Source organism: Ammospiza caudacuta, chromosome 1 (genome assembly GCF_027887145.1).
Source record: "Ammospiza caudacuta isolate bAmmCau1 chromosome 1, bAmmCau1.pri, whole genome shotgun sequence".
NCBI lineage: Eukaryota > Metazoa > Chordata > Aves > Passeriformes > Passerellidae > Ammospiza > Ammospiza caudacuta.
The window spans coordinates 30,962,406-30,987,211 of record NC_080593.1 but is presented as its reverse complement, the minus strand read 5'-3'; the positions used below and the strand labels follow the sequence as shown (position 1 = coordinate 30,987,211).

The window sequence follows — 24,806 nt, the reverse complement described above, 5'->3', positions numbered from 1 at the left end:
AGAAAAACCAGTTCATACTTGATATGATGATGTCCCCAGGAATTTCTTCCAAAAAAAGAAACAAAACGCAGAAATTCCATCTACAGCATGATTTAAAAAAGTATACAGCTTCGGCCAGAGAGCTAACCCTTGCTGGAACTTATTGGCTTTTGCTGGTTTGTATCAACACTTGCATACAAAAAATGAAATTTTTATGACTGGAGAAAGTGCAAATTTTTGGGCCATTTGCCAGAATTTATGCATTTTGAAAAGGTAAAAGAAAAAATAGAAAAAAGAATTCTTTGAAAAGCTCTTCTACCCTACCAAACCCATATTTTTTTGGTGTATCCTCATAAAGAGGATAATATTTTCCTGGACAGATAGTAACAGAATAGAGGAGCTCAACAAGCAAAAGTTCCCCTTATTAAATGATCAGATTTTCAAAAGTACATGGCTCCCATCAGAGCTCTTAAAACAGTCAGTATGAATTTCAGAAGTGTTCAGTAATAGGGAGGTATTTTCAGACCTCTCTGGGTAATTTAGACACATTAGTCTCATTGAAAATTAATGAGCCATGTGCTGCTCAAGTTTTGGGTGCTCTGCAGAAAACACATTACAACTAGTAACCATGGTGCAAGTTTTGGGGATTTTGAAAATTTGATCTTATGCTGTTTACACTAAATTCTGCTCATAGCTACAGATGTGTAGCTTCTCATGGTGTATTTATCTATCCAGTGAAGCAATAGCTCCCCTTGCTCTACTCTTTTCAAAGTCTGTCAACACCAAGCATCTGAATGCAGCTGTGCAAAGAGTTGCATACCCTGGCCTCTAGCCCCTAGGACAGTCCCAATCCTCCATGCAGCTAAACTTTCTGAAGCCCACTGCTGACAACCTCTGCTGCATCTTGTACAGAAAGGAACAATCCAGATGGCTGAGACTTGTTGAGTAACCACAGTCACTGCACTAGGATGTTAACTCTGGTACCTAAACACTGACAGAGCAAGACTCTTAAATCTTTTCCTAGTTATCTAAGCATTCCACCATTCTAGACACTAGAAGTGTAAAAGCTGCAGAAAATATTTTCCTTTGTACCATTCCTTCGGAATTAATTTTTAGAAGATTAAAATGGAGATGTCATTTCAGGACTAATTAAGCAAAGATTAAGTGGATTACTGAACAAGAAAATAAACAAGCAAAATTCATGATTTACTATGCCTGTGTGACACTTGGTGTTCCCTTAGCACTGAAAAACACATTAGGATGTCAGGGAAGAATCATTCAGCCTTGTTTCCCATTAAATCTGATCTCAGAGTACCTGATTCAATCAGAGTTATCTTACAAGAGCATTTTAACAACGTTGGAGAAGAAAAATATACCTCTGTATCTTGTATTATAAAGATTTAAAAAAAAAAAAGTAACCTAAAAAGCAAAACAAAGCTGTAATTAAAAGTCACAACAGGTATTCCTTTCTTAAGGCTGAAAGGAATGTGGGGTCTGCTTTCATATGAATTGCTGACTTCACGCAGGTTCAGCACCACAGAGGGTTTGCCAGGAGCCAGTGGCAATAAGAGTTCATAGCCTGAAGGGAAGGAAAAGAGGTTCACCCCTCATGGCAAAGGTCAGATTTCTGCAGGCTTACAGCCTGTCCATATACATGAGTGTCCGTGGGACACCTTTGTCTAGTAAGGTCCCGTGAGGATGGCACAGGCTCCACAATGTCCCCTCTGCCTGGAGGATGGCCTAGAGCCACCCAGAGCAGTTTGGGGTCATTTGACTTGTGTCGATTTGGTTCCTGTTGCTTTTACACTCAGCCTGATGAACAATCATTGAAAACTTTGTGGGGATGTTGCTAAGACTGGAATTAAACAACTCTAGCACACAGAGAGACTGGATGTGTAAACAGGATATTAACAGTTGCTATTTTCACGGATATGGAGAGATATCAAATATCCTCTGCGGGTGACATACAACATTATATTTGCTTATCAGAATCACTATGTCAATGTCATAGAAACGTTTATATTAATGATTATATTAGTATTTGTCTATTTATTCAGTAGATATCTTTTCAGAGAGTCATCATGTCCTTTGTTCAATTTTGGAACTGATGCACTGCATGCCCAAATATTTGGAATAACATATAGAAAACATCTGGATTTAATTATATTATGGTCCTCTTATGCAGACAATGGGAATTGAATTAAGGAATATTTTGAAACCCCCACAGAGATATAAAAGTATTAGCAGCTGCACGAGAACTTTACTGTTACAAAGTCTGAAAATGTTTTGTTTTACAGATCAACAGGCTGACACATCATAAATATCAATCATAATGTTTAAGATACATAGACCTGGAAGAAAAATTAAAGCTTGCATTTCAAATACATGTAGATGAATTCACAGCATTTAGAAGATGCAAAATGCATCCTTTTGTTCAAAAAATGAAAATGAATAATCTATTGGCATAGAAAATATATGTTGTATGGTGGTATTAAACAGAGAACCACATAAGGGCCTATTATGTTGAACAGCCTGAACAAGATTTTATAGAATCTTTTTATATTGCCACCATATTGTACAAAGGGTAATTTAGCTAGAATAAATCAGCATTTTGCTTTTCATGCTTCCATTCCTTTGAAAATATTTGGGGATATAATATGAGCTTAGAGAGTCTGCCCAAAAGTATTAGATACAGGCTGGATTTTCTCTCTGAATATCTTCTGGTTCCAAATGCCACTTCTTTTCAAGTCAGTTTTGCAGTTAGTTTTCAATCTCCCAGTGGCAAAATCGCATTCAAAGGCTGTTAGCACAGTAGGGGGTCAGACTTTCTCTCTGAACATAACTATATCACTCAACAGCAGACTCATGCAATAAGCGATCTAATGTTTTCTTTTCCTTTTCCCCCCTCCTCTGAGTGTCTCCCTGCATTCCTGGATACCAGGCAGTGCACCAAGGTCCTGAGGCAACAGCCACATGGACTCCACTGCCATTCTAGCTTCCTTTATAGTGCAGAAAAAGCTAAGTCTACATTTCACCTGCTGTCAAGATAATATATTCAATTTTTAGATCTTCTAAAATACCCTCAAACCTTCAAAAGAACATTTTCTATGTGTCAGAAGAGATGCAAAATGGACACAGCGCAGTGTTGGTAATGGCAAGGTCACAGGTTTGACCCCCATATGAACTATTCATTGAAGTGTGGGACTCCATGATCCTTCTGGGTCTCTTCCAGCTCAGAATATTCTGTGATACACACACAAATGCTGCCAATCAATGACACAAAATACAATATTAATCCAATTCCTCTCTTCCCATTATTTCCCCTCAAAATGCCTTGAAAGACATTGTCTAAAAGCAGAATACAATCTGAGATAGATACTTCATCTACCAAGCAGGGCAGACACAGTTATTAAAGCCAGAAGAAAGGTAACGAAAATAAAGATTCATGAAATGATGATCTGTTTAGAAACAAAATTTATCAGAACTGAAGCCTGCACTAGCTGTCAGCACTGGGAAACACCGACTCTTGGTACCATGTGGCCAGGCTGACCTTGGAAATATGCCGTCTGGATCTTTGAACTTACTCATGGCATCATCTTGAACTTATGGAATATGACATATACCTTGCTGAGGGACAGCCTGGCTAAAATAAAGGGTGGGAGAATTGCTGGGCAAGGGGCTCGAATAAACGACGCTAACTCACCCGTTTTACGAAGTGGAAAATCATCCTTAGCATCCTGCGCTCCTGGTAAAGTATATTTGTATGGTGGCGAGGCCCCACTCAGGGGTGGAGAGCTTTGATCCAGTGAGGTATGGTGGGCAGCCCTGCAGCAGACACAGAGGTCACAAATTAGCTGTCACTGAGGTGACCAGCAGTAACTATCCACACATGTTGTACACGTCTCGGCTGTGTTTACGTTCTTGTTCCTCTAAGTGTGCACAAACCACAGGCTCATGTAACCAATTTCACTCTTACAGTAAGTTATGGAACTCCTTGGGATTCCCAAAAACACATTTTTTGCACTCATTACAGAAGTCACACAGGATAAGATTCATGCTGATCTACAGACAGGGTCTGTCTCCAGTTTGGGGAATTGACCACTTCAGGTGGTTGCTTTTTAATATGAATCAGCTGACACACAGCAAAAGCCACTTAAGGCATGTTTATCATGTACAAATAGATGTATATTGATCAAACCTTCTCTATCAAAATGTGGGGGATTTTCAGGGCAGGAGGGCTTGTATAAAAGAACCAGAAATATTGAATTATTATCTCTTGGATAATAATTCCTCCCCCAAATTATTTAGTGGACAAGGTAAATGAAACCTTGACTTTAAGTTCAATTTGTAAATTTTGTGAGCACACCCCTAGCACATAGCACTCATGTCAGCAGAGAAGCTTCAAGTTGAAGAGTGTTTTCTGTCAACTGCTGGATGAAAGAAATATTGTGGGCAGAGATTTCTGAACAGCCACACAGAAACTGCATCATGTGGCTCAGAAACAGGGGCTGGGTTTTTTGCTTTTTGTTTTTTGGAAGGGGGGGAGGATTGGTTGTTTTTTTATCTCAAGAGGGAGAGAGGGGAAGGAGAAAAACTTTCAAACTTTATGTTTATCTAAACATTATTTTACTTGGCCTTTTACAGACTCTGCTTGTCTTTCCAACACAGTGTGGTTAATCAGTAGTATGTCTCTGTCATGAGAGGAAGTACTACTTTCTGTAGTGTAGGAGAAGGCATCCTCTGCAGAGCTCCTCATACTCAGCCATCTCAGGCTCAGATTATTAGTCCAAAAATCTTACATGTTCAAGACACTTTTACACATTATTTGGAAGGAAAAAATTAGTTAAATACTGTATCTCCACCAAACACAATGTAACTTTATATTAAGTCATTTCACCAAAATGCTCTGGTTAGGTCAGAATGCAAACTCCAAAGGCCAAACTTCGGCAATCCATTTTAAAAAGAATAAGTAAAAGATGGAAATCTAGTGTACCATATGCACTTCTGCTTGTCCTATTGGAGGTCAATGCAGGCATGACATTAAGTCTTTTAGAAATGCAGACAGAGTTCATTTTGTTGGATTCATTTATGTGGGGAGTAAAAACTGCAAATTGTAAACTCTTAACACGTCAATAGACCATTTGAAGGACTCAACAAAATCACTCGCTTCCATGGTCTAAGCAGATTCTTGTCAAGGACAAGCTATCATAAGAATATGCAGTCTGGATACTAAAATTCTGAGTTAGAAAAGTTAAATGACCACAGTCTTTCTCAAACCCTTGTGAATTACTAACATCATTCAAGCAACTTCACTGGAAGCAAAGCAGCATCTCTTCAAGAGGAAATGTTTTGTGATTGATTCAAAATCCAAGTAAGACAAACACAAAGTTGCTCTAACTGCAAAAAATTAAGATACTTGGAAAAATGATAGGTATGGTTGTAAAATCTGTGATAGCAACAGCTATAGATGCTACATATGAAGCAGCTGAAATAAAAACAATTATATAGATTTTTGAGAGAGTCTTGCTCAGTATAGTTCTCATCACTGAGCACCAAATAGTCCTCAGTTCAACCAGAAATGTAACACTTCTGGCTTTTTGCTAATCTTTGGGCTGAACTGCAGCCTTTCTCTGGAGGCAGACTCTCAACACCCCTGCTGGAAAAGCATTCGGCCAAGTTTTAGCTGATACCTCAACGAGACAAGGAAGCAGCTTAATACTGAACATACGTGTACCAGAGCTTGGGGTGACGGCTCATGGAATGATTCTTCCCATTTGCTGGAGAGTCTTTTGTAGCTGATTTACTTAACAGGAACTCTTGAAGTTTCTGCTTCACTTCTGTACTGGCCACTGCCCCTAAAAAATACAGAGTTAAATGCGTCTTATATCTTTACTTTAAAAAAATTGCCTTTTTAAAGAAAACAAACCCCAAAAAAGAGTCTGTGCCTTATTGCTGGAAGTTTTGCAAACCATAAACTATTGGTAAAAAAAGTCAAAATGAGATAACATTTGGATTAAATGCTTGTCTGTGGAAGCCTGAAGCTGGCCATGACCCAAAAATCCAGTGAAGTCATAAGGAATATTTCAACAGTAGATGAGGCCATTTATCCAGGGCCAGATGTATCTAAAGAATTTAAATTATTTCCTGATAGTTTCCAACAATCTGAATACAGAACCAGCAATAGAACTAAAAAGACAGTAACAAAAGGTCAGTTTGAGTTTTAGTAACGAATGTTTTTTCTTTTAATAAAGTACTAGTAGTAACACAGCAAAATTGTCCTCTGAACACTGTCTTGGTTACAAACAGAACACTGCAGAAAGAGCCAGCAGTGATTCTTTTAATTGGAGCCCCTTAAGAGCCTCTACGTGCAAAGTCTGGAAGACAGGAGACACTGCATTTTGGCCCCTCTTGGTGGCCAGCTCAATAGAGAACAAAAAGTAGAGCATGTCATTGTAAGGTTAAACTGCCAAGCTTGCAGTATAGGACATGCTTCTTTACTCATAGCCAAAACAGTGTTCACTGAGAAAAAAAAAAAGAAAACAAAAATATTTTGGTTTTCAATAATCAGTGACAAAAAAAGGGATGAAACGTCATCTCTTTCAAAGGTGCAGCACTAAGGCATATTTGGTAATCTAAGTATTTTTGGTTACCCAACCCTGACACACCACAGCTGAGATGCTGAGCATGTCCCATGTGACCTATTGCCCACAAAATACCTCTACTACTGCTCTGCTTCATACTCCAACTCCCCTGCCCACACCTCCCTTCCCTCCTCTACTCATTAAGGAGATCATCACCACCAACAAACTCTGGGGCTGGGCCTGGAGGGATCACAAGCTTCTTGGCTGGCTGCTACATCCTGAGCAGCCACCCAGCAAGCTCAAACTGAGGAGGGAACCACTGAGGTCACATCTCTGCTCTTCCTCAGGCAGGAGCACTAATAAAGCCTAACTGTTCATATGGAGACTGATTTTTTTTATACTACGTAGAGGAACCTTTTGTTCCTGCAGTTTCCACACCCTCACATTTCTAGGTCAATAAGATGGAAACTTTTTTATGGGCTCATTGTTCTCTAAAGTACTAGGAGCACCATGGACACCCTAATTTCTAAAGCCTATGACATGGTACACCTACAGGTGTTGAAGTGATATCTTTTTCCATCCGAGGACAAAAAGCTCTTTTCTGCTTCAGTCTTTGTCAGTTAATTCTTGCGCTCATTTAGTAGGGCAAGTAACAGTATCTGTTTGTGGCAGCTTCATTTTGAATATCTTCATACTGTACTTCAACCTGATTTTCCAACTGACCTCACTAAAGAGAATTATTTGTATCTGTCTCCCTCTAGTGAGCACCAAATCCTAACAAACCTTTATAGTTATTTTCTTTATAGCTATAAAAGCTAGAAAAACCTCTTGGTTATGCCTCAAGAAATGTCATCAAGAACAAACACAAGACAGTTTGAAAAAGTCCTAGCAAAATACTTAAAAGATTCATCCTAAGATATTCTTGAATATTTCATTTTATTTTCAGTCTTGAAACAAATCTCAGCAACTAATTTAAATTTTTGCTGTTTTGTACTGCTTTCTGTATTAAGAAATAAGTTCTTTAGAAAGTTCTCATGTGAAGCTTTATGCTTTCAAATTTTCTCATTTTTTTATACAAAGAGCTTGACTCCTGAGATGCATATCTGCTAGTCTGTCAAGCTGTGCTTTCCTGCAGCCTTCCAAGTCTGCACACAAACCAGAAATGTGTTTCTGTGGGTGCAGTGGGTGGCCCTGCCCTTCTCAAAGCACAGTCTTGACTTCTCGACCTGCATATTTCACACAGGAATAGGCTTCCTTCAGGTTCCTGTTCATAGTTCATTTTGGCTGGGAGAATGCAAAGGGGAATAGATTCATTTCTTATTAGGATTCATGGTACATTGGCTCTTACTTTCTCGTCCTCTTTCTTTGCCTCGGAGGGGAGGAAGCTGTTGCTCCCTGCGATGCCTCTCCAGTTCCTGCTCTTGTCTCTGCTGCTCCAGTTTCTGCTCTTTTTCAAGGAGTTCTTGCTGTTGTTTAATGGCTAGTAGTTCCTGTTGTAACTTGCACAGAACAAAAAGACATGAGAAAGTGCAGCTTGCAATGTTTTCTAGGTCAGTCCAGGTTAAAACAATCCCCTTGAGTAACTGAGGATCAGTGCTTGCTTTTATGCTTATACTTCTTTTAATCTTTTAACTGACTTTTGAGCAGCATAGTGCATTACTGGCTGTCACCAAACTGGACTCTAGTGTCAGGTAGCAGCCTGCTGCTCTGATTTCACTTCTTTCTCTTTTGGCAAAGATGCCTGGAAACTTCACATTGTTCTTTGCCTGTGCACCACCTAACTCTGGTTGCTGTGCTCTGCTGCATTTGTCAGCTCTGTCAAGTGGACGCTTAACACAGCAGCACAATGGCAAGTAGATAAGAGGGGAAAAAATGAAATGAAAGGCAAGATCATAAATTCCCGGTCAAAATCCATTATAGCAATCCTGCCATAGTGCATGCAATCCCATAAATCATTTTCTGTTTGTATTATATGAGGAAGCTCAGAGAAGACTAAAAACACAACATTAGCGGGGTCTACCTCCATTTTAAAAATGCAAATATTATGCACGTCTCTATCAATTTGATTTGTGGTCAAAAACTCAGTAGCCCAAAGAAGCAGTGCTTTAATACACTGAAAACAGTATACACCAAAAAACCAGTCACATTGAAGTTCAGCTGAAAATCCAGGTTGTAAAATAGGTAGTTCTGTCTTTGGTGAATGTGGTGGCTTCATGAGCTCAGTGATTCTCACAGTATTGCCTTGGTCTGCTGTGAGCAAGTCACTGCCAGCAGTTTTGCTTTAAAAGTCTTTTGTCACCCCAATACAGAGAAAAGAGCACTCAAACACCATCTCTCAGTCACAGCAAACCTTTCAGCCATGTTCCCTTTCTGTGTCTGCTTAGCATATTGACTTTGCAGATAAAGTAAGGGACAAATGAAAAATGTTGCTACCTTAATGTGCTCCTGGAGCTGGGCCTGATGCTGGCGGGTCAGGTTTTCATGCTGCTTCTGGAACTCTGCAATGAGCAGCTGTTTCTGAATCTGCTGCTGCTGCTGGATCAGGAGCAGCTCCTGCTGTAGCTGCTTTTCGCGCATAATGGGGTCCACCATGGGAACCATCATCCTGAGATCCGTCCGCAGGTCTAACGGGGAGATCGGCTCCAGCCCCACGGGAACCTCCGACTTCACATCCACTGGGGGAACAGAACAACAAAACATAGACATGGTAAATGCAACAGAAGAAGGAGAAGAGAGAGCATTCCTACAGGGAAAAAGATCCATTTCACTCAAAGACTCTTTCAATGTACGGACCTTTCAAAACATTTAACTCAATCTATGCTCTATGCAGTCTTCAGCACTTCCTTTCCATTCTCTGCAAAAATACTCCCAGATTAATATTCTGCTAAACAGGTTAACACACAACCCAGGTTCTAAAACCACGGAGCAATATTTAGTGAAAATCTCCTAGGCACTATTGATGCTACACTATAAACACTCAGGGCGCTTGCTCAGCATAAGATGAAGGCCTTGCAGTTCCCACTGCACTGCAAGAGATTTTGCAAAGCTAGTAGGTAGATTTTTCTGAGGATACTGTTACACATGAAAAGCTACTCAGTGCTACATGGCTACTGCATATAAATATACCCGGCAAACACACAGGAATAACGTATAACATGGGGCAACAATTTGACACACAAAATGACAAGTTTTAATACAGCTTTTGGGAAAGTGAGCACCATGCATAGCACACTATATATGGCCTGTAAGAAAATGAATTACTTCAAATTGTTGTAGAGATGTTATAAATTCTTAATCCAGCATTAAACTACTTAAAGGAGGATCCTGTATCTTCTATCTCCTAATTTAGATCAAAGGGACTAAAAGACACAAAACCAGAGAGATTTGACCACTTTCACTACAATATCTATAAAGCCCTGATTTTCGCATCAAGCGAAGAGAGTGCGTGTAACTTTATCTATTTCAAAAGAACAAAAGACTAACAAGCAGCATATCTACAAGAGGAAAATAAATAGAGCTGAAGGTCTCTGCTAAAGCCCAGCAGTTCTGATTCCATCCACAAGAGGACAGTGAAACACAAACACATTCACCCTAGTTCCTATTCCTCCACTATCTTCCCTGGAAAATAAGATTATTAACTGAAAACAAACATGCTGTCGGAAATGATTCAAGAAAAAGATTTTTAAGCATATTTTCTCCTTTTTCTCTGCTGCAGCTGTATTTGTTTCCAGGAGAAAACCAAAACGAAACAGAAATATTCTAGTAAGCAGAGACAGCAAAATTGAAGCAGTAAAAGTTGAAACTGCAGCAAATGGAGAGAGGACTGAAATCTAACTGTATGATCATTGGTAAAATGATCTATTAGCAAAAGATTTTATAAAAATAAGGGAAAAGGCATCAAATCTTTTCTACTGATCACATTTTTTTTATTCTCAAAATTCTGAAAACGTACACTTTTCTGGGCCTTTTTAAAAAATCCTAATAACTGTGATTGTAAACCTCACAGCATAATTTGGCTTCTTAACCCACTATCCCAACAGAACGATTGTGTCTAAGTGCTTACTTTTGTTCTGAGACTAATCACTAAATTATAAAAAATCACCTTTAACTTACAAAAACTACTCTTGATTATAAATAATTGCCACCGACCAAGAGAAATGGACAGGCAAACCCCCAGCCTTTCATCCCATTTATTCAGCAGCAATCCACATTCCATTTGTCTAGACTAAATATAGCCACGTTTATACAAGAAATCAATAGTGCTTGCAGAGAGCAGAGCAAAGGCATGAATATTTCATCAAACCCGGAGAGAAATGGCAATCAGCAAACTGACAGCAAACCGTGTAGGCTGACTGCCCTGCCAGATAAGTCTCCTGTACTTGGACAATGGCTCATCGCCTGCAAGTCACAATCTTATCATCAGCACTCTTCTATTTTTAACATTAATTGCATTGTAGGTGACAAAGGTTTATCATGTTTAAAGGGGAGAGATGGATTTTCTTACATCTTCTGTGACAGGATAATAAGCCTTACTAGGAGCAGTAACTGGAGCTCAGCAAACCCTGCAGGGTCTGGTTCACAATAGTGTTTGCAAACTGAGCCCCGCAGGGTTTGGTTCACAATAGTGTTTGCAAACTGAACCCTGCAGCTTATTTTGCAGATACTAGCTGAAAATCAACCTCTGCAGATCTGCACAGTGATTCAGGCTGATTATACTTTCCATCTTGGACCAGCATCGCATTTCTTCATTTTCAGAGAATGTAGCATGAAGGGAGGCCTTACGGATTTTTTTAACAATGGAAATTTCCTTTCACTATTAGTAAAATCTGCAACTGAAACCAGGCTCAGTTTGGTAAGCTACACATTTTCTAGAATTTTCACACACTCAAATAATAAATTTAGTACAGAAATATCTACTTCATCAAGTTGACCTTAACCTCATTCCTTAATGTGAGAGAAAACAAATATTAGGGTAGTTCTAGACTTGAATCCATAGAAATCAATACATAATATTTAATATCATTTCAGTGCCAATGTTTACCCACAAATAAAGACAAACATTTATTTCCTGGCACAAATATTGCTAACAGTAAGGCTATCACCAATACTTCTAATAACTGCTAACATAGCATATAGTAACTTTTAGAGATAATTACTGTCTTAAAACTGAACTAAGTAATAATCAACTTCATCAATGAAATTATTCTAAACAAGTAACTGCAGGATCACCAATGAAACTGAATGGTTTGCTACTGTCTGTTTCACAGTCCTAATGCCACACGCCCTTTACATTCTTACTTGTTAGTAGCTGACAAGAAAGATACAAAGCAGCTCCGTGGAGCTACGTCAGTGTGAAAAATGTGTAATGGAGCAGAGAATCAGAATCAGCGTCTTTAAAAGCTTTGACTTTTAGCTGAAGCATCTTCCCTCCAGCACCACACCACTGCAATTTGAAGACTCTGGAGAGCAAAGGTGATGCAGAATGCTTACTCTCATTGGGGCTTTTTATGTTTTTTAACCCCCTCTACAGAAATCCATGTATGTGTGTGTATATATATATTCTGCAGGTAAAAAATTAATGACCTAATCAGTGGCCTCAACTTCAAACATCACCAGGAGCAGTGGGACGCAGGATCTAAGCGACAGGATTCATAAAAATATTAGACAAAGAAGGAAAGGGATTGATAATGAAAGCAAATATTAATCAGAGTTTGGTAAAGGCTAACTTCACTTATTCTTCAGGATTTTCATACCACCAATGGAGTAAAGCTGTAGCAGGCACAGTTCAGACACTGTCTTCAGCTCTCTCCAATGCAGTCCACAGCAGATCCTTCCCAACAGCTCTGCCAACTACATAGCAAGCCTGGGATTCCTCTCTAAGGTTAAATAAAGACAAACTCTCTGAGCTCAAGTCAGCTGCGGTGAATGCAACAGTAGGCTGCAGAATATTAACTAAAACCGTTACTGAAAGCTCAGTGATGCCAGGAAATATGCCAAAATTTGAGTAGAAAAATATTTAATTTTCAGTTACAACACATTGCAAAAGGCATATGTATTTATTTTTCCTATAAATACTCAATTGCCTTTATCTTGAAACATAACAACAAAAATAGTCTCAGAAGAGTGTCCATATCAATTATACTCCATAGATGGCACTTCCCACAGGGTTTTTGAAATTCTGTGGAAAGAAAATAAGACACTTGAAAAATGGCATGTTTGTTGAGTGATTTAGATGCTTGAAGCATGTGTAAAAAGAGGTAAAGGAGCTTGGTTTAACCCTCAGGCTCTGCATTTTGAAACCATTCCTTTTAATGGGAACACTGAACAACTGTTAAGTCTTCCACTAAGAGATGGCATTTCAATATGTTTCTGGTGACTGATTTCAATTCCTGGTGTATTAGGAACACAAATTTTCCAAATCACAAATGCTAAAGGAAAAGATCAGAAAATAAAGCAGCCCGCTTTCTTACCACCATCTCCCAAGACGGGCAATCTTCTTTTTTTTATTGGCAGTCACCTTTCTTGGCAAACATTTCTGCCACCTTTAAATCCAGCAACTGAAACAAGGAATGCTGTCATCACCTGAACAGTCGTCATTCCTGATTTGAGATGCAATCAAGAAGAATTCCAGTCAACTTGCTTATAGACCATCTTGTCCAGTACATTTATGATTCTTACATAAGAGGAACTGTGTGGACGGCTGGGACTGCAGGGATCCAAGTTAACCTTTTCCCAAAGGAATGTCCCAGTTACACTGTTGGGATGGGACAGTAAAAATGGCTGGAGATAGGGACCGGGCATAAAGCCGGTGAGCCTTTTTCTCCTGTATAGGTTGTTCAAGGCAGTCTTATACAGAAGAAGCAGAAGTTTACTTTATAAAGTAAACAAGGAGGACTACAGAAGTTGGAACACTAAAAGAAAACTACATCTGACAAAAGACAGATGACAAGTTTCCCCAACCAGCAGTATTAGGTAATGAAAACATATTCCTGAAAATACACAAAACTCAAGTAAAATCTAGAAGAACCAGTATGAAAAGCAATGGCCACACTTTACCCCAGACAGAATCTTGGTGAAGTACTACAAAGAGAAGAGAGTTTATACCAGTGCTACTCTTTTGAACTATGCCTACAAAAAAGAGCCCAAAGTTATTATTAACTTGTACAGTACTTTTCATAGTTTTCATATGCGTTTCATAAATTGAAAAAAAAAAACAGAATAACTTTGCACTATTTATTGTAAAGGAAACTGGCTCTATTTGGCCTCTTCATACAAATAAAGTAAAAACACTTTTTGCAGAATTAGCCATTAGTCAGTCATGACATAATCAGAGCACTAAGGAATTTACAGAAAAGAGCGCTAAATCCTGAGAAGAGTGGAAGATTCACTCCCTCACCAATAAAGACTTTAATACTTTAATACTTTAAATTTACTCTACAATTTAAACCTAGTATTTCTTTAACCAGATTTATGTGCCAACTCATTCAGGACTTGAAAAGCACTGATACCTGAAAAGCTGTAACAGTGTCTTTGAAACAGATCAAAAAAAATCTTTGAAAAGACTGAAAAGATGAAATACCGTAAGAGGCTGAAAGTTGCAGGAATAAGGAACAGAGGGTGAGAGGGAAATTTTGGCAGCCATGTGAACCACAAAGTAACTGGCAGAAGATGGGACAGAGAAGGACTATCCAGGCAATAAGACATGAGCAGAGGATGAAACACAGGAAAAGGAGTTAAATTTCTGCTCTGAGAAGATGCATTAGAGGGACACTGCTCACTCTGTAATCTAAGAGCAGCCCTGGCACAGTGATGAGGTGGCAGTGAGGCCACAGTGTAAATAAGGAGCTAACAGAGGAGCGATGTGTCCGTGGCGAGGATGCTGGGAAATTAAGCGAGCAAAGTGGTTTTGACTAAAGAGGACTGAGACTGGCATGAAAATTGCCACTGAGCAGCAATTGTTCAGTGTTGAAGAGTGTAGAAAATGCCCCAATCTGGAGCCTGTTTCCTGGAGGAGAGGTGGCTGGCACCTTCCTGGGGGAAGGGGTGCCACAGCAAGACCTGCGAGGCAGACGGCAGGAGCGAGAAGCTGAAATGTTAAGAATAACTAGTGACATCAGAAGTACAAGTCAGATGATCAATAAACTGTGAAAGGTTAGGTTACCTCCCATGGGATGCTTTTATCATTTCAGCTCTGGTAGCTAAAGTCTTGTACCTCAATTCTCAGCTGGCATTATCTGTCATTCCTCTGTTAACTTCAATATAGGCAAAGCTCCTTTATGCCACCTGAGAAGCTAGATGCAGAGCCTCTCTCAAGAGAACAGGGATGAAAGAAGACAGCCTTCAGAGCATCTCATTTTAACATGAGGACAAAAGCATCCAGATTTAGGATGACACTTATAGAACTTTTTTTGCAATATATGAAATCAGCAGTTTCTTTCTCCACTCACTCAATTATGCTGGAGAATGCAGCAAACTGAAAAAAAGTGTTGCCTAGATTTCACTGAATGTTATTAAATATTTTTTATTCATTATATGTCCTCAATCTTACACTGGATTTTGGTTGTCATGGGCAAGGAAAGCAGAAAAACTGCAAATGAAAAGGAAAAATTTCTTCCAAATGTAGCCCAATAACTTTTTTGGTAGTTAAGTACTCAACTGCATTTTGCAGTTTTAGAACTTCTTCACTTGGAAAAGAAAAAAATGCAAGAAATTAAGACACATTTCAGAACAGAAAAAGTATTTTCCAGAGTTATTTTCTTGATTATCTCTCAAGAGTCAGTAACTATTTTAAAAAGTACTATCACTGAATCAGAAGTATAAGTGAACTGTCAAACTTGATGAGGCACTCAATTCAGTTTATAGTATTAAGGAGAAGTGTAATAAATTAAGCTTGAAAAGTATTCCCCTTTGTTCAGAAAAAAGGAATCTTATCATGATTATACCTTTTTCCTATTTCTTTTAAGTGTTTGCATACATGTCATAATGAGAAGTAAAATAAATGCTAACAGCGATCTGGGCTTTGATTTACCATACTCTTATTTCCCCAGGGCCTGGAAAGGAAGCTCAAACAACCACAAACTTCTAAAATATCAGTGAGAGGCCTTGAAATACCAACACTGAAATTACAGTTAGCTGGCTTTTGTAAAAAATCAAAGGCTTTATTATATTGATTTACTAAAATCAGATTCCTTCTCTCCAAATAGGCTTTTGAATCAAACACTTGTAACTAGCACAAACATTAATGCCATCTAATTTGTTATCTCTAGAAAGTTTTTAAATGTGAGTGTTTGCTGTTTCTTCTATACTGAATACATGAGTGAAAGTTCCACTTATGAGCCAGAGTTCATGCAAATACCAGGCCAACCACTTCTGTCACAGGAATAAAGGCAATGTGCCCAGTTAATCACATCAGAACATGAAACACTTTTAAACTCAAACCTGGGATGATCTGTTATTGAGAAATCCAAGCTGAGCTATATTTGGGGTTCTGAGTTACTTTATTTATATTTCACCTAGAAGAACCCTTACATACACATTTCTCTACACCCATCAGCACACAGGCATATCTTCACTTTCCAGAATAAGCCTTTTTGATACAAGGAACATGAATACCCTAAATTCTAGATACTACTGCTGCAGGCAAGATAAAAACAGGGCAAAGATAAATGCACATATAGTTAAAATGTAGAATTTCTATGTAACTTTATTCTCAGTTCCAAAATCTATGATACACTGATAATTCCATTAGACAATGATAATAAATCAGTGTTAGTTATGGCATGAGGTTAACCAATTAGACACAATGTGCTCTCTGCATGGTATCCATGCACAAAAAAAAAAAAAAAAAAAGTCAGGGAAGAATGTAAAACAGCATTCTTTTGGCTGTGGATTTTCTGTGCAAAAATCAGTACCACTGCTAGTGAGAACCCTGTGAAGATGCCAACTCAGGTTCAATTTGGCAGCACCACTTGCTGGTTAAAGAACTATACAGGTACAGTGTCTCCAAGTCAGCAAGTACCAGCTTATCAGTATCTTCCAGTCACTTCAATATAAATTTAAAATTAACTATTTAAATTGAAAGCATGTGTGACATAACTGTGTCTGTGCACTTGCATACATACACAATTCTTGCATCATATCCTGCAATGCTAAGAAAAATCATGGAGCACATGTGATACAAAAGGTTCCTCTCACTTCCCTTTTAAAAACATGTATAATTCTTGATGCCACAGCCACATGAGAAAGGCAACATGTTTTCAATTGGATCAGTATCATTCCACATAAAAGCACAGTGTACCAAGTCCCCCAGGTTGTCAGGGACGACTGAAAGGGCACCATGGAGGGTTCTAGAGACCTGTAGTGTTTGCCTCATCACTGATCTGGAGGCAACACAAGGCTGCTACAAAGGGTACCAAATACATCCAGAACTTGGGATTTCACTTACTTTTCTCTCATCTCTTCTCCACCCGTGAATACTGTAGGTACATTTGTGACATTGTTGGGTTTACACTTGCTGAATAATTCACAGCAGTGGGGCTATCACTATTCTAATCTCAAGGTGATGACAGAGAGAGAGGAGAGGGGGAAGAAATCTCTTCCCTGAAGTGAGGGTATCAAAACAGCTACCACTTGGGCATGCCAGCAGGTATGTCCTGAAGTATCATAGGGCAGCATGCTCCAAGCAAATAAGACAGTGGGTGGAGGTTTGCTGAACAAGTATCCCCAAATAGCATTGCTATTTCAGGGGTGTGACAGCCAGTGCTCCAAACAAAACCCTTGGAAGGCAAGATGTAGGGCAAATCTTTCAAGGAACTGTTGGCAACTTTGTCTTTTTTAGAAAAAAAGATGACTGACCCCAAAAATGCATTGAAAACGGAACCTTCCAGTTCCTTTTGCTGTTGTTGTTGTGGAAGTATGTGCTCCCCAAAACACAATAATTAGGGATTTGGTTTTTCTCATTTTTAATGCATAGCAAAATCTAGCATTTACACATAACTTCTTAGGCTTACAACCTCTTTATTATATCCAGGAAATCAAGGAAGACCTTAAAGTATTCCAATGTTTCTTATAAATACTTATGGAACATCCTGATCTTGGACAAGCATTGGCCTAAAAATGAGGTTGATCCTAAGCAAAGAAACAGGGAGGACTGAACAGAAACCTCCCCCAGAGGAGGGGGAAAAATCCAACACAAGGATATTAATGCCTTTTAAAGAATCTTCCTAATGAGCTAGTAAATGTCATGCCAGTTGGAAAGTGGCAACACCAGTATTACTTACAGTGCCAGCTCAGAAATAAAACTCTTACATATTCTATGCGGAATTAACAGTTGCAGATATTTATTAGCAAAGATGCATCTGTTTGTATTACATTTTTTCCTACTCTGCTCCCCTTTGTACCACATTGCCTTGAACTGCAGCACACTCAGGGGACTCTGTCTCCCTCTGCTCACATAAAACACCAAGCATATTTGCACAGGGACTGAAATAAAACTAATAGATAACACTAAATTGCTGGCTTGCTGTTTTTCAGAAGCCTGCCTGCTGGATTACTGATACCCAGCAGCAGAAGAGTTGACACCATGCATAGAGAAAACACTGCTGGTAAGGCAGGGAAAGTGAATGGCAAAGATAGTGATGATGCAAAGCAAAGGTAGGGTTTATTAGATGCTGGCATTCAGTCAGGAGTATCAGAATGTGAAAAGTCGAAACAATGCTAATACAGCTGATGGGAATATTAGGCAGCAGTCAAGCCCCAAAGTTGGATAGATAATGGCATCAGGAGGCAGAGAAGACAGGCTGCACTACAGAAAGTTAAGGAGGAGTTACAGAGGAAAGTCCCTCTCAGCTTGATGAAAGGGCTGTGAAGGTTTTAAAGATCTTCATCCAATTTATTTTCTGCTGCAGATAGAGCATGTCTCTCACGAAACAACTTTGACTACCATGCAGATGGCCTCATTTCCATTACTGAGACCTTATATAAGGCAGGCACTCCACTAAAAGAGATTACATAAAATATATGAAGAGCATTATGAACTCACAAGTAAGGAAATGCCAATCTTCTAGGATGCTTTCTGATATTTTCGTCCCATTAATGTGAAGACAGTTGTGGTTTTGTAGAGTACAGATCCAAACCATAATCTTTTGCAGTTAGTAATCACAAAAGTCCCTCTCATATTTTGCCATTTGAGATTTGGGGGAATTACTTGAAAAACAGAGACAGACTCTCAGGTTCAGAGCTGTAATCCAAATATTGAAGAATTATTCCTTTTATACTTAAAGGGTGTCTTGGCAAAGATAAAGTCTTACATGTTTACTTTTAAAATCAAATAATGTTCTCAAGCTGAAAACAAATCCCAAGCTAGGTATAAAAGACCTTGCTCATGTAATCATGTGGCACATTTAGCATCATTACTATTACACTACTTATCTAAATTGGACCTTTCCAATTTTTTTCACTTTTCACCACAGTACATTATGTCAAGCCTATTTTGTCCATATCTGTGTTTGCTTTCTTTTGACAATCTACTTTGATTTCTTGAAAAAGGACTGTAAATCTGTGCTTGAAATTCAAAACATAGCAATACCAACCTACTACTAATGCTACACTGTATTAGAGCAAGTAAAACTATTTTATTTCTATGGTTTTACATAATGATGTAACACTAAACTTAGAAAATATTATTCGTGATTTGTGCTCTCCAGAATAGAGGAATCTCTGAAAGGCTCTCTTTGGAATGCAGAGACTTGGTTTCAACCACCAGAGGGAGTCAATTTTATGTTTCAGGACAACTACAAAATCAGAATGAACAGAAAAAGCACTAATAAAATATCACGATTTAATCCAGATTTATGTGGACACCAAACATAATGAAAATAAAGTTTAATTGGGAGTCTTTTCAGTGAGACAAGAAAATCACCTTTTTCACTACAAGTGCTCATTAAGAAAATTCTTACTAGTATACTTTTCTTTTATGACTTCAGATAAACAAAATTTTAAGGAATAAAAATGTAATATTTTCTGTAAGAATAATACTTATATTTCTATGTAACCTACTATGCTTTCTTAAGTTCAGGACACTGTTGTATTCAAAAGTCTTTTTACTAGGTGTAAATACAGGTTTTCTTCAGTTTATTTATGATTCAGTCAACTCAACCAGTAAGTAAAGTTATGGATTTACTATGAGTAGTATAGGAAACAAACAGACATTTCTCCTCACTCTGACATACATTTGCCTTTGTAATTTTTAAGAACTGGAAAATCAAACTATAGAAATTATTAAGATGACAGCAACTTTCTCAGTAAATTAGCTGGAGATATTTTCTGTGACTATTATTATTCTAAATAAACACTGAAAAAACCCAGTTCTGCATTCTGTAATATTCCAGACACTAATTTAACACTTCTAAAAAGTCATCTGGGATGTCAAAGAAACAACAGACACTGAATATTTCTATGCAATTCTGATGCCACTTAGCAAGAGCAGTTCAGAAAAAGCCAGAAGTTATTACCCATATTTGTTTTTCCACATTTCAGCAGGTCCATTTTTCTTACTAAGGCGTTGGTTTTTTCCCTCTTCATGTCATCTGATGTGCAGAAAGTCAATGGGCATTTCTTCAGTTTCAAATGAGAGAGTCTTTCTCAAGTAAGTTTTGCAAGAAATTAAATTTCCTACTAAGAAGTCTACAAAAATCAGTGGGAACTCTTCTCAAATTTCAAACTCAAGTTTTGGAAACACACAGATCAGGCTTGGAACAGGCACACTAGACTAATGGAGTCAAGCACTAGAAATTACTCCTCAAGAAACTCTCTGAGTCCTTTGAGAATCTCAGCCTAATCATTTAAATAAATCCTAGTCATATGGAAACTCCCACCCCTCACTTAACACATTAATCACTCACAGCAGAAGTTCCCTCTCACCAGACCTAAGATGAACAACTCTCAGCACATTTAGCCCTGTTGACTGAGCTTTTGAACCTGGCTGGAAACATCATTAGAACAAGATAAAATTCTGCAATACAAGAGGCAACTTGCAAGTAAGTGTTTATGTCCTGCACTCTAAGCAGAACTTTTTGTGATCAGTGACATGGCATTCCATGTCATGGAATTACTGCATCAGGCATTGCATATTAAGGACTGGAAGAAAAAGGCAGCATAACTAATTGAAGGTTTGCCATGGAAATGCTCTATTACTAATTTTAAGGTAAAGCACTGAGAGTAGGCTTGTTACCATAAAGAATTTATTAATGTGTTCACTTAGACATGAGACAAACTGGAATCTATCCTGAATCATCCTCATCAAGGTTCTACCCTCATCAAGGTACTGCAGAAGGCTGCACTAGCAGCAGCATACCTCATTAAGTCCTTCTTTCAGAAAAATGTTTTTTTCTCAGAAATGTGAAAATTCTTCCTAACTGCTTCCCTTCTTACAGTTTTTATATTTGTGCCATGAACACTTATATCTTAGGGTTATGCTGCTAAGAAACAGGAGTTTATTTCAGCAAATGAGGTTATTTTCACTGATATTTAGATATGCTTGTGTTTGTTTTTTTCCCCCTTAATGAGGATCTGATAGTGCAGACCTGAACTGAAATGTTTACACTATTATGGATTTCCCAATAGCCAGCCTTGGCCAAGCACTCTCTGACTGTAACGTTCAAGCAATTAAATGAATGCTGAGACCATAGTAGCATCCATAAAGCACATTTCACACCATGTTCTAGGAACTGAAGGTGATTAATGCACCCCATGAAGCTGACTTCCCCTGCTCACCAGCATAAACCACCACGTCCCAGAACTAACGCAAAATCTACACAATCACCAGCTACTCATCACTGTGGACAAAAGCACTCTGCAGAACCTACAGGAACAGTAGGGTGTGGACACAGCATAAATAGGGAGAGGATGACCAAGTGTCAGCCCACGTGCAGGAAAGGATGTCTGGAAATGCAGCTGATATAGATGACACTGATTTCACTCATTCCAAGTATGTGAGCACTGTTCTGTCAGTTGAGAGCCATGCATCTGATGAAACACCTCAGAGAAAAGCTGATACCCGTGCTATTATCTTTTGCCACAAATCAGAGTCCCAAAGTGACCAAAGAATGCTCTTGGTTTAGAGAGAGCTAGGTCATGCACCCATAAAATTCCATTTCATTTCCAATCACACCTACATCTGCCAGACAAAAAAAGGAAACTGAAGTTGTTAGTCAACACACATGTAAAACAGCTTCTGACCTTAACTGTCTTTTGAATACAGTTAAAATGAATGCTTCAACTTCCACACCAGAGAGGATTAAAAAAATAGTCTATGATCTTTCTTAAAAAAAATGTGACCATAACCAAATATCACGGTCCATTATCATCTTTATTAATTAATTCCCAGAATGCACCATTTTTATAGAATTTGCTCCGTCTCATCTTAGAGGACATTCTGACATAGAGCTGAGAAATATGTCTTTTTCTGAAATAAACATTACTTGGTTCTAAGAATTTGCACAATTCACTTCCTTAGCTCTTCCTTGACAATGTCTATTTAGAAGACATCTATTTATTCCTCACCACATTTCACAGTTCCTGTTTCTAAATGAGAATCATATTAACAAAGGCTAGAAAGACACAAACATGACTAAAGAAACCAAGGCTGTTTTTTCTAATGTAGGTACAGTGCTGTTTTCAGAGGGAAAAAAATTCTAAAACCTTCAAAGACAGGCCTCAATGCAATTTACCTTTCAAGACTTTCTAATCTTGCTGAAAAAGAGTAAAGTATAAAGGTGTTTAAGACAAAATTAGTAATTGTAGATAAATGTATTGCACTATAATGATTTCCAATTTATTGTTCATAAATAAAGGTCAAAACTGACCTTCTTCTATACCGATCTTTTATACAGATCTGTATAACTATTTAATGATAAATGATTGTCTGTTCACCATTATTGTCACATTGGATTACAAGCACTTCTTCCTTCCTGTAATACAGCAGACATCATGTTAAAGTAATTTCAAGATGATATATGGTATTTTCAAAAAAAAACCCCAGTGGAGTGAAAGGAATCCACTTTCTACAAATTCACTCTGTGCATAGTTATTACTCTCGTCTCATTATTTTCTGCTTAAACTAAATTACCTATGTCCTCTTTCATACTGCAATATTTTCAGGGAAAAAACCCTCAAATATGTATAAACCTGATGAAAGAATATGAAGATCACAGCACAGACAGTAAAAAGAGCAATGGAACTGCAGAAAAAACTCCAGCCAAACACAACCATATTTAAGGAGATCATGTAGCGAAATTCAGATTTTTTTGTGCGTGCTTTGAACAGATGGTGTGTATTTGCTCCTTCCCATGCACTTTATAAGCTCCTCACCATCGTCTCCAGGTACTACTTTTGACTATGGAACATTTGCTAGTGCCTCCTGCTGCTGTGGAACGTCTCTGGCAGGGTCATTGAAACAGGGGTGCACGTTGGCATGGGCAGACAGAGCTGTTCTGATCCCTTCCCTGCTGTTTCCTTTCCCACAGTAGGCTACCCAGTATTCCAAGGCACAGCCTGAACCAGTATAAACTTCCTGCAAAACGACTGTGGTTCCATTCCTCAGCCCAACCTAGGGCATCAGGGACTGACCACAGTCCCCTGAGTACAGATGTATCAACATGCTACTGGAGTTGCTGAGTAAAATGATTGATGCATTGAAATAACTGTATTTGCTACAGTATGTTCCTAACCATTTTCTTAGGCTTTATGGAATCTGCAGCTTGCAATAAAAGATTAGAATAAAACACAACCCACAAAGTTTTCTTCTCAAAACATCTTTTTGGCCACAACATGAATTCCACTGCATCCCTGTATGCCATTAAAGTCAGCAATCTAACTTGAAAGTGATTTTAATTGAAAAGTATTCTGAAAAAGGGAAACCCTTGAAATTTTGCTCCATTTAGATTTTTTGTAAAACTACATATATTTTTATATTGATTTTAACTTTAATATTAATTTTATTTTATTTTGCTACTAAAACATGCTACAAACATTTTATTCAAAAACTATGAATGCATTGGGGTATGCTATCATAAATCAATCACAGTAAAAAAGAGTAACTAAGAAAAAAGTAATTTTGACTTCATTTCAAGTTTACATTTTCATTTTATATTTATATATAAATATCTATATATACAAAGACAGCTAGACTAAGAGACAGACACTCTAAGGCCCCACCAAGAGCTGCAAAAAAAAAAAAAAGAACCATTTGGATCATACTAGAAAAGAGTATTTCTTCTTACATAAAGTTCCAGCTAAGGGTTAGTATGGAAAGCTAGAGAAAAATGCTTCAAGCATAACCATTATTAAACCCAAGAAGAGCTTAAAATTACACCTCAGGGAGCTAAGCTGCTTCCCGCTGTGCATAAGCTGCACATCTCCTCTCGCAGCAGCTCCCGGCAGCCCTCCCAAGCAGGGTGCACACTGTAACAGATCTGCTGCCATAATCCTCTCCCCGGAGCAAAGGAAGAGCTCTCTCCTCTTGCTTTAGGAAAGGAGATGAGACACAGGCTGAAGTCACTCTGAGTATGTGCTGTTTGAGCCTTAAAGTGACAGTCACATGAGAGACAGCCAGCGATAGGCCTGATTGCCACAATAAACCAGTATTTACAATCAGAGTCCATGAGAAGCAAGTGCAAGAGCTGTGAAACAAGCAGGAGCTGAGTAAGCAGGGACTGCAAAGAATTATTTCTTCATGGATGCATATGAATCCTACACCCCACACTTAGCTAGTAAAACATAATCTTGTATTTAATACAATTAAGCCAATTAACACCATATGAACACTATTTAAAAACGTGTCGAGTTGGAGACAGCACAGCACCTTGGGAACAGCCTTCATTCAGCAATGACAAAACCACTCTTACATTAAGCAGAACTTTTGCAGCAGAGGAGAAACACTTCAGAACAAAAAATAGCCCATGATAACTGATATTGACAACTTCCAGTAGCAACCTCCCAGCCATCCCAGTGACCTCTCAAAGACAGAGCCACCAACATGAAGCTAATAATCTTTTGCTGGTTTCAAACTAAGTAAAGAAAACCATATGGCAAGAAAACTCAGCCAGACAGCCACAGGGCTGCTATACTGCTTTCCAGGGGCTGTCTGCCACTGGGGTTGTGTACTAGAGGGAGTGGGGTGAGAAGGGGGTCTGCACTGCTAAACAAAGCTCTGCTCCTCCACTGACACACCGGTTTTCCTGCTGAACC

General features: G+C 38.5%; 1 protein-coding gene across 1 annotated transcript in view; it reads right to left on the bottom strand.

The window, feature by feature from the left end:
- Window positions 1–24,806, bottom strand: part of HDAC9 (histone deacetylase 9) — a 274,618-nt gene that overhangs the window by 215,728 nt on the left and 34,084 nt on the right. Inside the window, exons 3-6 of the mRNA XM_058801306.1 lie at window positions 8,994–9,235; window positions 7,909–8,059; window positions 5,708–5,834; window positions 3,683–3,804 (exon numbers count right to left, since the gene is read on the bottom strand). Of these exons, the coding sequence (XP_058657289.1) occupies window positions 3,683–3,804; window positions 5,708–5,834; window positions 7,909–8,059; window positions 8,994–9,235 (642 nt within the window). The remainder of the gene's footprint in view (window positions 1–3,682; window positions 3,805–5,707; window positions 5,835–7,908; window positions 8,060–8,993; window positions 9,236–24,806) is intronic.